Source organism: Parus major, chromosome Z (genome assembly GCF_001522545.3).
Source record: "Parus major isolate Abel chromosome Z, Parus_major1.1, whole genome shotgun sequence".
In the NCBI taxonomy this organism is placed as follows: Eukaryota; Metazoa; Chordata; class Aves; order Passeriformes; family Paridae; genus Parus; species Parus major.
In genome coordinates, this window is record NC_031799.1 from 74,086,278 (window position 1) to 74,102,958 (window position 16,681).

Sequence of the window (16,681 nt, forward strand, 5' to 3'; positions counted from 1 at the left end):
GGAGCGCTCGGCGGGCGGGCGGGACGCACCTGCGGGCGGTGCTGCCATGGCGGGAGGGGGCCAGGAGCGCACCGGGAGCGCACCGGGATCGGAATCGCACCGGGAGCGCACCGGGAGCGGGATCGCGCCCCAAGCGCCCGGCCCGGCGCGACCCCGCGCCGCTCTCTGACGTCACCGCGCCGCCGTGTGACGCCACCACGCCACCGCACAGGGCGGGGCCGGGGACCCGGTAGCGTCAACCACTCACGTGACACAGGCCACGCCTCTCCGCGCGCTTGCAAATCACACAGCGCGTTCTCTCTGGCCACGCCCCCTGGGCGGGGCTGAAACGAGTGGGCGTGGCTCAGGCCGGGCTCAGTTCAGCTCAGCTCCACACGGGACCAGGCCGGGCCTGCTCCGCTCCGCTCCGTCACGGACCGGGCCGGGCCGGGCCGGGCTCAGTTCAGCTCAGCTCGCCTTAGCTTAAGTCCGCTCCACACGGGGCCTGGGCCGGGCCTGCTCTGCTCCGCTCCGCACGGACCGGGCTGGGCTGTTTTTCCCTCCCTCAGGCGCTCCCGGTGGGACCCAGCGCGGTCCCTCGGGCCCGCAGAGCTCCACCCGTGCGGTGCCCGCTCCGCCTCTCGCAGCGGACGGGAAGCGCCGGCGGAGTCTCCCCCGTTGCGGCGTTGAGTTAGTTTTACTGGTTCGGTAGCAAATGTTACTGGCCCGTTTTTATGTCGGTGATAGGCGCTGCACAAGGCCGGGCAGTTCGGCTCGATACCCTTTACCCCGTGGGCTCTGCGAGCGGCGGAGCACGGCGGGGCTGAGGCTCCCCGAGCTCTGCCCGGGTCAGCTGTGCCCTGGACAGGCACTTCCAGCCTGGCTTTGCATGTCCCTGTCACCATGGGGTCCCTCTCTGGTCAAGGTTTGCCCTTCCTGTGCTGCCTGCACAAGCACTGATGAGAGGACAAAGTCTCAAGCTGTGTTAGGGGAGGTTTAGGTTGGGTGTCTGGAAGAATTTTGTCTCGGGGTGAATAGACATTGGGATGGGCTGCCCAGAGAGGTGCTGGAGTTACTGTCCCTGGAGGTGTTTAAGGAGAGACAGGATGTGGCACTTTGAGCTGTGTTCTAGTTGATGAGGTGATGGTTGGTCAAAGGTTGGACTCTGAGGTCTTTTCCCATCTCGGTGGTTCTGTGATTCTGTGACTGCAGAGGTGCCGATGGAGGTGGGTGTCCTGCCTGTGGAGCTGTGGTAGCTCCTCCACCCGTGCCTGCCCAGCGTGGGGCTGTGGTCCTGGAGAGAGGCCTGGCAGCACTGCCTGGCCTCCAAGCCCAGGAGCACACAGGACCCGCAGTCCTGCAGGCACCTGTCCCTGTTCCAGTGGTGGAGGGACCAGTGCTGGCCCGGTGTGGGGCTGAGTGTGGCAGCCTGAGGCTGCCCTGGCCACCACTGGTCCCTGTGACTGGCCGGAGCTGCTGTCCAGCACACGAGGAGCAGGGTGAGGTGCTGCAGAGGTGGCAGTGGTGGGGCAGGGCAGGCTGGGGCACGTGGTGCTGGGGCCGGCACTGGCCAGCACTGGCCACAGGTGCCCCTGGCTGCCTGCCCCAGCTGCTGCTCTGGTGCTCCAGCTGTGCACGGGGACCTGTGCAAGCCCATGGGGTGTGCTGGGGACAGCAGGTGACAGCAGCCAGCTGCACACCCCTCACATGGACCTGGAGCTCAAGTCTCTGCAGCAGGGGCTGCAGCAGGACAAGGGAGTCCAGCCTTTGGCCAGCTCTCCACAGGGCTGCATCATCTGACCTTGCCTTTCAAGGCTGCAAAGGGAGGGCATTCACTTACTCATGAGGGCAGGTGAAACTGGAAGGAAGCATCTTTAGGGACCTGACCTATGCTGGGCACTGCATACAGGGCAGCAAAATCCTGTATCTGAGGCTGCTGTGAACCCTCTTCCCTCTCCCTGCTTCACCAGCTCCTTTCCTGTGGTTGCCCAGCCCAGATGAAAGGCAGGTTGCTGGCAGCTGCCTGCTTCTGCACACATTCTACACACTGTGGTGTAATCACAAGTGGAAATATTAACATGGAGACAGACTGGGGTCACCTAGTCAGGTGCATTCGAGCCTGTAAAAGCACAGCTGCAGAGACTGGGGGGCTGCAATATTGACTGCTGGCCATGCCCCTCACCATGGCCAGCCCTGGCTGGTGCTTGCTTCAGTCAGAGGTCAGCTGAGGGGTGGGGACACACACTGGACACTGAACTGAGGTTTTCTCTTGGCATCATCTCACCCTGCAGTTGCCCACAGCTCTCAGCTTTGTACCTGTGCCAGACAGGACGGTGGTGGCAGGGTGGGGTACCACCACTGCCAAAATCCCCAGCGCTGGGGGAGCTTGGAGGTTCCTTTCCAGACACTGACCCAGAGCAGGCCCATCCCCAAGGGTTGGGGCAGCCCAGGGTTTGGGCCCATTTTTCATTCCATGACTCTAAAAGACTGTAGATAGAAGTTTTGGAGATGGAGAGGAAGGGGAGCATTCCCTGCCCAACTCAGTGGGAATTTGCTCAAGTAGGAATTACCAGCTGGAGTAGGAAGCAGGAGTATATATCAGCAGGAATTATTGGCTGTGAGTGTGGGCTCAGTGCTGGAAGTGAATGGAAGCATGGCAGAGCTGGGCAGAGCTGGGGGTCCTTGCACAGCCCAGGCCAGGCCCAGCTGCACGGACGTGGCCGTGGCCTCCGCGGGCAGCCGAGTGTGCCTGATGGAGATGGGCCATGGCCACATCCCACCGGGCTCCACGTGTGGCTGAGAGACTGAACGAGGCACCTGTCTGGGATGGGCAAATAACAGGAGGTGTAATTTAATTACCTTCTGATGTCTGTTGTTTGTCCAAGTGGGCTATGCAAAGGCAATTGGTAATTATTTCTTAACACTTGTAAGATGTGGATTTAAGACGTGATTTTGTTTGTCTGGAATATATTGAACACTTCTGCTGTGTAAATATTTAACTTCTTTCTTTGAGGAAGACAGACTGTGATGAGCCTGGGAGGTTGCAGGTGCCCAGGGGCTGCAGAAGGCACAGCTGCTCACTTTGGTCACATCCTACAGCTGCAGGTGCTCCTGCTGGGGAACGACATCCTCCACTGCAAGGTTCAGGATGTTCCTGGCCCAAGCAGCCTGACCAAGGACAGCAACGTCCAGGCTGCACATCTGCAAGGGAGCCAGGCTCCTGGTGAATATCCCTCCTGCTTCCACACCAGCCCCAAAGGATCCAGGCCCCAGGACAGGTACAGCCCCCTGTTGTCAGCTGTGTTCTTCAGCCTGTTCCTTAGGCTGTTGATGAATGAAGTCCTGCAGCCCCCTGGCATCGGCTGTGACCAACCCCAGCATGGGCTCACATCGAGAGGGGACCCTGGGGTCACAAGTGGTGGCCACTGCCCAGATGGGCTCCAGCTCCAGCAGCAGGGTGGCTAGGGGCTACACACACAGGAGCTTCTTCTGTGCCACTCTCTGACCCAGACTGGGGGTTCTCACTGGCTTCTCTGACGTTGTTTCTCCACACCCATGCAGGGAAGCTGACAGCTCAGGGATGGGGGCTCTCATCAGCCCAACTTCAGCAGCCCCTCGCTGAAAAAAGATTGTTTTTACAATCTACAAACAAAAACAACTGCTTATGTCTCCCTCTTTCCCACTGAGGCAGCTGCTGGGTCAATTTACAAACAAACAGGTCCATAGCGATGTCATTGTGGTTTTTTGCTTTCTTTCTGTTCTCTGTTATTCATTGCACATACATTTGTAGTCCTGTTGTATTGGTGGCTTGTTTTCCCAGTAATTTTCCATGCCCTTTCCCTAGGCAGAAAGACAAAACAAATTCCAGAGCCCCAACCCTGGTAGGTACAAGGCTTTGTGCTGCCTAGATTCTTCCTGGCTACCAAGGTTGAGAGCAGCTCTTTGAGGTCCATTTCATGCACAAAGTACAGCCTCCAGAGAAGGGCTTGTCTGGGGGTGGGGGTAGAGTTGCATCACCACTTGTCCTCCCAATTGGTGCTTTTTTGTCAATTATGCTGATTTGCTGAACTTACAAAAACTGTATTCACCCCGTGTGGGTGGGCTTTTGTGGACATTTTTCCATAACTGCCCTGAAAGCCTCCAATTAAAGATCCCCTTTTCCATTACCTCCTTATTAAAATTACCTCAAGTTCAATTTCCAGGTTAAGAAAAAGCCAACAACACAGGAAATGTGCTCCTGGCAGGACCTGTGGCATGCCTGGCTAGGCCCCAGCTGTTCAAACCCCTGATCTCTGGAGGCCTGCAGCACCATTCCCCTGGGAATTGATCACTTTTGCAGTTGCTTTGTCAGCGACTGTCCGTGTTTGTGCCGGAGGGTCAGGGACAGGCACCGTGTCCTGTGTCCCTCCAGCAGCCCCAGAAACGTCCCTGTGGCAGCAGCCAGCAGTGTGTGGGCAGAATTAGGACTGAGGTGATCCTCCTCCTCTGCTCAGCCTGGGGTGCATGTCCAGCCCTGGGCTCCTCCGTTCCAGACACAAACACACTGGAGAGTCCAGTGAAGATGCTGAAGGGGCTGGAGCATCACAGCTACACGGTGGAGGAAAACAGGGCTGCTCAACCTGGAGCAGGGAAGGCTCGTGGACCTTGTCCTTGGATATAAAGACCTGCAGGGAAGGTGCCCAGAGACAGGCCAGGAGCGCACAGGATCAAAGGAGTCTCCCTCTGCACATCAGGACACTGCTTCACTGTGAATTTGTGGAGTTCCTGTAACCAGAGGCACTCCAAAGTCACCTGGACACAGTCCAGGGCACCTGGCTCTGGTGGCCCTGCTTTGAGCAGAGAGGGACTGGAAAAAGACCTCCAGAAGCCCCTTCCAACCTCAACCACTCCTATTTATTACTTGGAGCCTGCAATTCCCACAGCAGTAATGATCCCCTCCCCAGAACACAGGCTGCTTGTGTCACTGCTAATGACAGGTGTGAAAAGTGAGTCTTCAAGGTGTGTGAGGAGATTCATAAATCCCAAGAGAATCTACCAAACCCAAATTAACTGTCTGAAGCAGTGCCATCCCAGGGAATATTTCCTCTGACAGTCCATGCTCTCACTTCACACACCAGTTTGGAGGCCATCCTGTTTCTCACAAGCCTTCAGCCTTCCTAAGTAAACAGCTCCCATGAGGCTGATCACCCAGGAGAGCGAAAATTTAGGGAAACCAGAATAAAGTATCTCTCCTAAGGGCTGGGAAGCAACAGCTGTGGCCTCATACTCATTGCTCTTACTGAAGGTGATACCAGCTCCAAATCACAGAACTCTCCCTCCCCCAGGAGGAAAGCAAAAGTGACAAAAACTGTGAACATCTTTAGAGTTTTTGAACACAGGATTACACAGAAGTTCCACAGAAACAAAAAGGTATATGTAGATCACACTCTTTGTCTTCCTGCCTCTGACCTTGAACCTGGGATGGGCCACAAACCAGAAGCAGCCACACAGGGGAGAACCTGCCACCTTAAACTGTTCCCTTGTGCCTCAGCACAACCTCCATTTCACCCCCCACACCACACAAACTGGAGGAAAAAAGGGGCTTATTTTAGCTTTTTCTATGTAAGTAGAAAAAAAGCAGCATTTTAATGAGGTGAAACCATCAGCCTGGGTTTCAGCAGGGTGAGGGCTGATGCTGGACCCAAACCCAGCAGATGAAGGCATCCCCGTGACATTGTGAGGGAGGGGGTGTGTCTCCCCTCAGACCTCCTGGATGTCTCAGCTCATTTTCTTGCGCTTCCTCCGTCCCTCTGGTGCCTTCTGCGTGGGCAGGGGCAGAGACAGAGTGCCCAGCCTGTGGCTCTGGTCATCGTCCAGCCCTGGCACCCCCTTGGTCTTGGTCACCCTGAGCCGCAGGGCCCTGGCGATGTCCAGTATCCTGGAAAACAGCGGAGAAATGCCATCAGTGGGGTGAGCCCCTGTGCCATCACCCTGCAGGGACCCCCAGCGCTCTGGGAGAGGCCTGGAGCTGTCTCTGTGGTGCAGGGATGCCCTGGAGACAGCAGCTGGGAGCTGCTGCAAGGCAGGGAGCCCTCCTGGGGACAGAATACTGCTGGTTCTTGCAGCAGTCACAGCCTGCTCACAGCTTTTCCCCACAGCGTCCGAGGCCCTGTGCTCCCAGCTGCAGCACAGCCCAAACCTGGGCATCAACTGCCAAAACCAACAAGGATTCCTGGAAAAACTTAGTTACAGAAAGAAAAACAAAAAAGGGAAAATGGCAGGAAACCAACAGCAGAGACTGCTCTTAAACCTACTAAACCCACTACCAATTAAATAATAAAGAGGATAACTGTGGACAAAGTGATAGCATCAAAACCCATGAGGAATGTTGAAAACCAAGTGGTGATTAAGGGCTTTGCAAGACCCAGCAATAACTGAAGTTTTGGGTGGAAAGCCTGATTCAGTGAATGCTGCGGGGCCAAGGACAGGAGCACAGCTGGAGCTGCCAGGTGACTCCTGGGAAACGCAGGTCCTGCATGCACAGACAACTGCCTATCCTCCCCGGGGAAATTAAAGCCCTACCCCGGTCCAGAGACACTCCAGAGCCCCCCAGAGGTTTCTGCAGGAGGGTCCTGTCAGGTGTGAAGGAACAGGATGACTCACCTGCTCTCTGGGAGCTTCAGGTCGTTCTGCAGGACGGTGAGATCCGTCTGGAAGTTGTTAATGTGCAGAGCCAAGGTAATGACGTATGCAGTGATTTTAGCCCTCATGGATGCAGAGATTAAATTCTGGATGCTGTGTGGCAAGAGGGAGAACTTGTGAGAGGTGAAGTGTAAGGGGGTTCCTGATGGTGTGTTTATGGCCCCTCAAGCTGAGTTCTGCCATATCTATGCCTCAAGAACATCCCACACCATCTCTTACCTGCCATTGTTGTAGGTCAGTGAGCTGAAATTCTTCATGAGTTTCCTGCTGATGATGTGTGGGCACTCCGGACCCATTGGATCTAGGGCAGAGAGGAGCTTTGCAGTGGAATGAGGGACCCTGCACTGCCCACCCACCACAGCAGCACATGTATTATCCTGACACTCATCATGGAATATCAGAATACCCATGTGGAAAAGGACCCACTGTGATCACAGAGTCTAACCCCAGGAATTCCACCATTTACTGCCTCTTCCCAGGAACACAACAAACCTAAAAGGAACCTTGGTGCTTGATTTCTATGTCTCGTGATTTTTCAGGCCTGAAAGAATCCCAACAGCTTTTATTTTCTTAGTAACAGCAATCTCCCACTTCCATACTATATAATCTAAAATGCACACACACCTCTGCATGTATTTCTCTTGCCACAAAATACTGTTAAAGCTGAGACCACACTAACAAGTCCTTATGATGACCAAGTCTAGTCACTCCCACATCCTCCTTAGACAAGTCCTATGGGTGACTCCTGTATCTCCAGCAACACAGGATGATATTTAAAGCCAGGCTTGCCACGTCCTCCTCCGTCAGCCCTGCTAAGGACACACAGTTTCTAGGGAAGATGGCAAGTCTGGGAAATCTCAACCAAAATGTTTTGCATGGTGCTGAGTATGGCAGAGGTATGTTCCACACACTCAGCTGACGAGCAAAAGATGATGAATTTGGGAATGAAGACATTCCCAAAAGCATGTGTTCAGGAGCTGAAAACTCTTACGCTTCTTCTTGATCACTTTCAGCTGACTGAACTTGACGAGGGTGTCCAAGAACCAGAGGCATCGGGCTTTGTGGTCTCTACTCCTCTCATCAGTGGGCAGGAACTTCAGCTCCTCCAAAACAAAGGAGCAGTGGCTGCAGGAAAGAGAGAGGGAGTTCAGCTCCCCAGAAGGCCCCTTGCTGCTGTGTACCCAAGTGTCCCCCATGTTCCCAAGGCAGAGCTACCCTGCCATGCCCTGATCCAACGTCCTCCCTCTGCCCCAGAGCCATGGCACGGGCAGCAGCAGCCCCACTGCCCCAGAGCCAGCAGGAGGTCTGGCAGCAGCGTTACCTTCTCTCCTCTGCTCTCTTGGCCATCTCCTCTGCGGTGACACTGGCCAGGGCGGCTGCCGGGACCCGCAGCGCCTCATACTCAGCAGGAGACAGGACTGGCAGCATTTTAAGGAAAAGAACAAGCCTGGGCTCTCCCTTCCAGGTAGGGCAGTGTGGTGGTTTCACACTGACTGACATTAGGGGAAGAAGTAAGAAAACACCCATGGAAGTGATTTATTTGAGAGAAGCTGCTGGGAGCTCCCTCTGTGCCTGGGAAAGGCCAATAGCTGGCTGGTTCTGAGAACTGACAACATTTTACATCGTTTAGAAATTAGATCTGCTTCCATCCACACTCACTTGGGGAGATGTGGGCAAGGGGATGGAATCTGTCCAGGAACTGAGGCCTCTAACACACTGTGGCACACCCACAGCTCACCTCTGCAAGGCCAACCTCACCAATATTCCCTGTGGAACGCTGCCCACCAGGAAGCAGAGCATCCTGCTCTCTGTAGGAAAGAGGCAGGATATGGGACTTGCAGGCCCCAAAACATTACCTTGCTCCTAGCTCTTGGCCTGTGAGGGGCAAAGGCTTGACTTGCTCCCACGTGCCAGACGGCTCCACCGTGACTTAAAGGTGTGGGGAACCCCCGTGACACAGAAAAGATACTGTCCTCAAACTTGTAAACGTGCTCCGGCCTGTCAGCGTCCTCGTGGCACGGTGGGAGAAAGGCAGAGATATTCTGCACATCATCCTGGGCCATGTCCTGCATCAGAGCTTGGGAGGGAAGCAGGACAAGAGCATTTGGATCATGCTAACCAAAATGCAGAGAACAGGAACACAACCTAAATCATTCCTTTAAAAGCACGTTTACTCAATGGGTTAGCACCATTTTAGTCACAGCTGGACTTTTACACATTTACAACTCCTATCAAGAACCTTCTGGTCATAAAGATTAAGAAAGGCCAGTCCAGACTAAAGAAACATCTAGCAAAGAAGGGCACAAAGATGTCTGCTGCTGCAGGTGGGCAGAGCATGATTCTGGCACCTGCATTCCCATGAACACCCACTTGGCACGAAGCAGCTCTGAGAGCACAGTCAATATCCACCCTGGAACAAAAGGATGAAAGGTGGTGGGGTCTACAGTCAACAGACATCTCTCCTGGTCATGCCAGTGACACCCTCAGGATCCCAGAGGTGCTCTGGAGGGCTTTTGTCTGCCTTCCTGCCCAGATGTCCAAAGTCGGGGCAGCCCTGGCCCTCTCCTGCCACAGCTTGGAAGCCGCTGGGGATGGCGACACCACACTGAGCTGTGACCCACCCCAAGGCTGCACCACTCTCTGAGGTAAGAGGCTGCCTTTTCAACAGCCATGCCACAGAGCTCAGACCAGGTAAAGGCACTGCCTTTATCCCAGTGAACTCATGTCCCACAGGAGCTTCCAAAGCAGGCAGGATGCACACTGATGTCACAGGGACCTTCCCTCATTTAGGCAACTCCAACACCAAGTCCAGTGGGGCCAGAAAGAAGCAGTTCCTCTACATGTACCCATCTCAGCTGTTAGACCAGCTACTTCCTCATCGCTTAAAGAAAACCCCTCTTCTTCCTGCCACACTTGGCATGGACAGACAGAAAAAGGCACTTCAGTTTGTCCTGATTACACCCCGAGACAGAATCCTCTCACCTGTCACTCCCTTGGCATCTATAACATTTGCAGCTGCTTTTGCCACAGCTGTGTTGACAATGTCACTGCCCACAGCGTTCATGCGGCGAGAGCTCAGAGCTCTCTTCTGCTTGCTGGTCCCGAAGGCCTCAATGCACAAATCCATCTGCACGACACGGAAACACACGTTAAGACACCCTGTGCACCCAGGAGAACACAAAACCCACTGCTTGTTCCACAGCCACAGTCTCTAAGAAAACTCTGAACTTTTCACGTGGCAAAATGTGCAGGATGCACTGGTTTGGGAGGGCAGGAGGTCACTGGGATGGTGACCAGCCTAAAATAACCAGGAAAATACTCCTGAGCCAGGCAATGACTGTGCTGCCTCCTGGACACAGGGAGAGTGCTGTCCTGCAGTTTACCCTGCAGACACCAAACCTCCCAGCCTCAAGAGACAAGCATCTGCCCCTGTCAGCTAGATAATCACAGCAGAGCATGACACAGCTTTCAACGTTACCTTCTCCCTGTAGGATTTGGTCTGATAATCCTTTGTGTCATCAGGCAACAAGTTATCTATAAAACAACAAAAGTAAGGGTGCTTGGACGGGAATTCCTTCAGCTCTGTGACTTGGCACAGAACATCAGGATCTCCTCTATGTGACCTGGCTAATTTAAGGACACACCAAATATGAGAATCTAGAACAAAAAAGCAGATTTTGCTACAAAGACCATGGGTGCAATACATGGACTATGGCCAAACCCAAGTCCTACTACACAGGGTAAAAATCAGCTTCCAAAAGATGTGATCTTTTGGGTTCCTATCCTAGGTTCAATGACAAAACAGTCCAGCTGAATAAAACCTGGCTTTTTTAGCTATTCAGAGATCCAGTTCCTGATGAGTCTCAGGCCTCCCGCAGCAGAACACACACAGACAAGGCTGCACTCGAGCAGTGAAACTGTGTGAGTGCCTCCCACCCTCCACACTCCCTGTTTAACCCCCACGCTGGGCTCGCTGGGCTCCCCTCTCAGCATGCACAGGTGAAGGAAGTGTCCTTGCTCTGTGCCAAGGGAACAAGGCAGGAATGAGAAGGACAGAGCAAGCTGTGACTCCCAGCACCTCCCACCTGAGAGCAGGGGCTGCATGTTGAATATCTCAGCGTTGTAGACCTCCATCTGCCCGGAGTTCTTGTCTAACACGCCAATGAAGTACCTGGGGAGAACGGGGCAGTTGATTAGTGAGAGGCAGAGCAGTGGAAATTATTTAAATGACATAGTCTTCTCACACCCTGGCATCTCTCCTGCCTAGCACATACAGTGCTAGGATAAACCAAGTCACCTCCGAGGCATGTGTACATATAAAAACAGAAAGACTTGCTACCCTGAGTTAACGCAGAAGTCTTAAAACAACCGAATTAGGTCAAATGTAGGTGCCAAGAGTTCTGCTATTTTCTTTTGCCTTTTTCTGCTGTGTCAGGACTTGATGGCCATAACTTGAACAACAGCCAGATTTCCTTGTAGCTCCTAGAGCTCAGGATCTCCAGAGGTGCAGGCAAGCACCACTTTAGCCCCCAGAATTACCTTTCCAGCAGTGTTCAGGGGAAGAGCACTTAAATCTGCCCACGAACAATACTGAATTAACACCCATACCACACACATTTGTTAAACTGCATTTATCTCTCCAAACTCGAGAAGAAACACCCCCTTGGTACTTTTTTTTCAGCTGCAGGATCTCAAACTGGACACTGTTCTGTCTGAGGATGCAGGTCTCCTGGTTTTACCACTCAGACAGAACCGAGGGTGGCATGGGCATGGTTTGACAGACTCTGCAGAAGCGAAGCCAGTTCCTTGTACACATTTACAGAACATCTCAGCTCAACGATGACCCCTTCAGTGCTGACCAACTCATGACAAAGGCAATTTCTTCATCATAATTTTTTAGCTCCATCCTGCTGCTACACTAATCCCAGACCTTACAGGATGTTTTTTAACTGGTCTGTGATTTTACACATCACAGCTTCCACAAGATCCTTCGAGCCCTACCAATGTCCCCTGGGCACCTCTGAGACAGGTGCAGGGGAGGGAGCAGGAGCTCTGGGTCTGAGCAGGCCCTGTGCTCCTGGCTCCTTTTCCATACCTGCACAGGGAGTTGCACTTCAGGACCTCGCTGCCGAAGTTTTGTCCCACGTAGCAGAGCCGCTCTGTCTCCGAGACCTGGGAAACCGCGGAGAATTCCTTCAACAGGGGGCTGTGAGGACCCTTCACTGCCTCTGCTCTGCACTGCCAGGCATCACCAGTTACTTGCAGAGTGTACCAGCACGGAGAGTGTAACACACACAGCGCCTCTCAGTTACCACCCCTCAGTAGCTCAGTTTAAAGTGTGATTTCCAACGGTTCATTTATCCTCCAGTATTGTCAAGTGCCTGCAATTCACCAACTGAAGAGCCAGAGCCAGCACTATAGAGGAATGGCTAGCTAGCAGAGGTCATGTTCCCATGCAGCAGTTAGCTGAGAAAGAATTAAACAACAATAGACTGCAGTTGGTGTGAGATGTTGCAGGGTCAGGAAGACCTTGGTGATAATGGATAATTGAGAACAGGACACTGTGATCAGAAGAATGTGAATTCAGCATAGATGAGCGATCACAGGAATGTGGAATTAGGTGGAGTTGACCTTAAATGAAATATCCAATAATGAGCTTGCTTTTGCACTATGTATGAGCCTAATTATTGATGCTATATAAGTGGTTTTAGAGTTACCAATAAATGAGACTTGCTGGTCATTCATTTTGAGTGCTGCATTTCTCCCACCGAACTCATCAAGCACTACCAAGAGTGTCCCAGCCACCTAAACATATTTTCAATGCATTAAGCCAATGTGCTGGTTTACCGCTCTGCTGCAGTGAATTTCCCCAACAATTTGGGCTGAAAAGTCATTTATTTATTGAGTGCAGCAGCTGTAAAGATTAACAGCCGCATCAGAAAGCACCTTCTGACTGCAGCCTCAGTTCCCTCTTCACTGAGAGATCCCCTTATGATGTAACTTAGCCAAACAAAGATAACTTTGGTGAGGATTTAGCAGTGTGAACAGAACACAGTGGATTTCATTATCAAATGCACTCGACTAGTTGGGAAGCAGCTCCCAGGTGGTTCAGCTTGTCCCTGTTCTGCCAGCTCCACTCTGCAGTGTCCATTAGCCATGTCAGTGCCAGAGCCTCCTTGGGTTGCTCTGGATCCCAGAGACACCCTGGCACTTGGAACATATCCCTGGGGAAGATGCTGGGCTAAACTTTGATTGTTTAAAGAAAAAAATCTGTTGCAAAGCTCCAGGCACAGATTTTCACAGAATCCCAGACCAGTCTGGGTCGTGCAAGACCTTAAAATCACCCATTCCCAGCCCATGCACGGCAGGGCCAGCTCCCAGTGTCCCAGGAGCTGCCAGCCCCAATGTCCAGCCTGGCCTTGGGCACTGCCAGGGATCCAGGGGCAGCCCCAGCTGCTCTGGGCACCCTGTGCCAGGGCCTGCCCACCCTCACAGGGAGGAATCCCATCCAATGCTACCGTCTTTCGATTTGAGCCCGCTCCCCTTTCTCCTTCACTGCAGACGCTTGTAAATGGTCTTGTACCACCTCCACTGTAGCCCCCTTCAGAACTGGAAGGCCACAGTTATGTCACCCTGCAGCCTTCTCGTCTCCAGGCTGAACAATCCCAACTCCCTTCCCCTTTCCTCACCGCAGAGCTGCTCTATCCCAATGATCAACTTGGTGGCCCATAATGTAGCAGTCTCTGCTGTTTTGCAGGATCATGGATTTCCCAGGGCACTTTGAACAAGTCTTCCAGCAGCTCAACTACCAGAGGCTCCATGGGCAGCTGTGTGACTGCGTCATCGTGGTGGGGAACAGGCATTTCAAGGCGCACCGCTCCGTGCTGGCCGCCTGCAGCACGCACTTCCGCGCGCTCTTCACCGTGGCCGAGGGCGACCAGACCATGAACATGATCCAGTTGGACAGCGAGGTGGTGACGGCCGAGGCCTTCGCCGCGCTCATCGACATGATGTACACGTCCACGCTCATGCTGGGGGAGAGCAACGTGATGGACGTGCTGCTGGCCGCGTCCCACCTGCACCTCAACTCCGTGGTGAAGGCCTGCAAGCACTACCTGACGACGCGGACGCTGCCGCTGTCGCCGCCGAGCGAGCGTGCGCAGGAGCAGAGCGCGCGGCTGCAGCGCTCCTTCATGCTGCAGCAGCTGGGGCTCAGCATCGTCAGCTCGGCGCTGGGCTCCGCGCAGGGCGCCGAGGAGCCGCCCGGCGCCATGGGCCCGGCGCTGCGGGGCGGGCTGGAGCAGCGCGCCGCCTTCCCCATCCGGCGCCTGCACAAGCGCAAGCAGTCCTCCGAGGAGCGCGCCCGCCAGCGCATCCGGCCCGCCTTGGACGAGCCCGTGTCCGACGTGGCCGCAGAGAGCGGGCAGCCCGTCGTCCACTCACGTGAGGATTTCTTCTCTCCAGACTCGCTGAAAATTGTGGACAACTCCAAGGCCGACACGGTTGCTGATAACCAGGAGGACAACACGATCATGTTCGACCAGTCTTTTGGTGCTCAGGAGGATGCCCAAGTGCCCAGCCAGTCTGACAATGGCGGGGGAAACATCTCCCAGATGTCCATGGCATCCCAGGCCACGCAAGTGGAAACCAGCTTCGACCAGGAGGCTGCTGCTGAGAAGAGCAACTTCCCGTGTGAAAATCCAGAGGTGAGCCTGAATGAGAAGGAGCACATGAGGGTGGTGGTGAAGTCTGAGCCCCTGAGCTCCCCAGAGCCTCAGGATGAGGTGAGTGATGTCACCTCCCAGGCAGAGGGCAGCGAGTCTGTGGAGGTGGAAGGAGGAGTGGTGAGCGCAGAGAAGATAGAGCTGAGTCCCGAGAGCAGTGACCGCAGCTTCTCGGACCCTCAGTCCAGCACTGACAGGGTGGGAGACATCCACATTATGGAGGTGTCCAACAACCTGGAGCACAAGTCTTCTTTCAGCATTTCAAATTTTTTAAATAAAAGTAGGGGAGGTGGCTTTGGTGCCAGCCAAAACAACGACGACAACATTCCCAACACCACCAGTGACTGCAGGATGGACAGTGACGCCCCTTATCTGATGAGCCCGGAGTCAGGGCCCACCGGTAGCCACTCATCTGCTGCCGTCTCACACGTCGAGAACCCGTTCAGTGAGCCCGCAGACTCCCACTTCGTGAGGCCCATGCAGGATGTGATGGGTCTGCCGTGCGTGCAGACCTCTGGGTACCGAGCAGCGGAGCAGTTCGGCATGGATTTCCCACGCTCAGGCCTGGGCTTGCACTCGCTGTCCCGGGCCATGATGGGCTCAGTGAGAGGTGGAGCTGGTGGCTTTCCTGGCTACCGCCGCATTGCCCCCAAGATGCCCGTGGTGACCTCTGTGCGGGGCTCGCAGCTGCAGGAGAGCTCCTCGGGGTCCCAGCTGATGATGAACGGGAGCGCTTCCTTCGAGAGCGGGCACCTGTCGCAGCCGGGCCCGCCGCAGCTGACGCGGGCGTCCGCCGACGTCCTGTCCAAGTGCAAGAAGGCTCTGTCGGAGCACAACGTGCTGGTGGTGGAGGGCGCGCGCAAGTACGCCTGCAAGATCTGCTGCAAGACCTTCCTGACGCTCACGGACTGCAAGAAGCACATCCGTGTGCACACGGGGGAGAAGCCCTACGCCTGCCTCAAGTGTGGCAAGCGCTTCAGCCAGTCCAGCCACCTCTACAAACACTCTAAGACCACCTGCCTTAGGTGGCAGAGCAGCAACCTGCCCAGCAGCTTGCTGTAACCTGCTGCCCCGGGCCCGGAGGAGCCTCGCTGCGGGCGGGGATGCTCCGGCGGGCGGACACCGGCGTGCCGCGGTGCCACACACAGTCTTGGCTCTGCCATTGGGGATATCCGGTACCTACCTCGCGGGTGTCGCCGCCGGGAGCCGCGCGGCGGGGATGGGGATGTGACCCCCTCGGCGAAGCAGCCCCTTTGCAGGGCAGAGGGGTGACAGCACGGGGGTCTCCTGATATAGCACGGTTTGAGAACAAGAAACTGACGTGCGCGATTCTTTTTGGTTTTTTTTTTTTNCAATTATAACGGAGAATCCCACCAATTAGAAGGACTACTGGATACTGGGGCAGACTCAAGTATTGTTGCTCCACAGTATTGGCCCCAGGAATGGCCTTTGTTGCCTAGTATGGTTACTGTTACAGGGGTGGGAGGCTTTGGCAAAAAAATCTCCACGAATCCAGATTCAATTAGATGGGAAGATCATCAGTTCTGTTTTGTCAATTGTCCCATTACCAAAGTTCAATGTCTAATTGGACGAGATATTTTGTCACAGCTTGGTGTTATTTTGACCAATAAGCACCCTTTAGAATAGAGGCCATTGTTTGGACTTTCCCATTCCCATTTAAATGGATAATTCAGGAACCAGTATGGGTTGAACAGTGGCCTTTAAAAAGGGAAAGTCTGCAACAAGCTCATCAATTAGTGCTGGAACAGTATCAGCAAGGACACAAAGTTGTCAACAAGTCCTTGGAATACCCCCATTTTTGTTATAAAAAAGTCTGGGAAATATTGATTGCTGTACGACTTATGTGCAGTAAATGAACAAATGGAGCCAATGGGGGCGCTACAACCTGCTTTGCCCAATCCTGCAATGTTGACAAAAGATTGGCCCTTGTTAATAATTGATTTAAAGGACTGTTTTTTCACTATCTCACTGCATGAACAGGATACTTGCAGATTTGCTTTTACCTTGCCTTCATTAAATCAAGCAGAACCAGACAAGAGATTGAATGGACAGTTTTACCACAGGGTATGCGTAATTCTCCTACCTTGTGCCAGCCTGATGTTGATCATGCTTTGCAGCCACTACATGTTCAGTGGCCTACAACTATTATTTATCATTATATGGACTATATTCTTTTTGCTCAGTCACAACCTTTTGCAGATAAACAAGTTAAGGACATTCAAACACAACTACTTCAGAATGGACTGATTGTTGCACCTGAGAAAATACAGCAGTCA

General features: G+C 53.9%; 3 protein-coding genes across 7 annotated transcripts in view; 1 reads left to right on the forward strand and 2 right to left on the reverse strand.

The window, feature by feature from the left end:
* Nucleotides 1-183, reverse strand: part of SLC25A51 (solute carrier family 25 member 51) — a 4,239-nt gene extending 4,056 nt beyond the window's left edge. For all 5 annotated transcript variants that reach the window (XR_004500478.1, XM_033520490.1, XM_015615470.3 and 2 more), the window contains exon 1: nucleotides 30-183. The gene's annotated coding sequence lies outside the window, so the exon portion shown is untranslated. The remainder of the gene's footprint in view (nucleotides 1-29) is intronic.
* Nucleotides 184-5,327: 5,144 nt separating this feature from the next.
* POLR1E (RNA polymerase I subunit E) overlaps nucleotides 5,328-16,681 on the reverse strand; it is a 16,747-nt gene continuing 5,393 nt past the window's right edge. The window contains exons 3-12 of the mRNA XM_033520489.1: nucleotides 11,756-11,832; nucleotides 10,746-10,831; nucleotides 10,139-10,194; nucleotides 9,643-9,787; nucleotides 8,630-8,737; nucleotides 7,982-8,078; nucleotides 7,652-7,785; nucleotides 6,880-6,961; nucleotides 6,622-6,753; nucleotides 5,328-5,896 (exon numbers count right to left, since the gene is read on the reverse strand). Of these exons, the coding sequence (XP_033376380.1) occupies nucleotides 5,737-5,896; nucleotides 6,622-6,753; nucleotides 6,880-6,961; nucleotides 7,652-7,785; nucleotides 7,982-8,078; nucleotides 8,630-8,737; nucleotides 9,643-9,787; nucleotides 10,139-10,194; nucleotides 10,746-10,831; nucleotides 11,756-11,832 (1,077 nt within the window). The 3' untranslated portion in view covers nucleotides 5,328-5,736. The remainder of the gene's footprint in view (nucleotides 5,897-6,621; nucleotides 6,754-6,879; nucleotides 6,962-7,651; nucleotides 7,786-7,981; nucleotides 8,079-8,629; nucleotides 8,738-9,642; nucleotides 9,788-10,138; nucleotides 10,195-10,745; nucleotides 10,832-11,755; nucleotides 11,833-16,681) is intronic.
* On the forward strand, nucleotides 13,124-15,729 carry ZBTB5 (zinc finger and BTB domain containing 5). Its single transcript, XM_033520487.1, has one exon. The coding sequence runs from the start codon at nucleotides 13,422-13,424 to the stop codon at nucleotides 15,444-15,446; it is 2,025 nt and encodes a 674-aa protein (XP_033376378.1). The 5' UTR covers nucleotides 13,124-13,421; the 3' UTR covers nucleotides 15,447-15,729.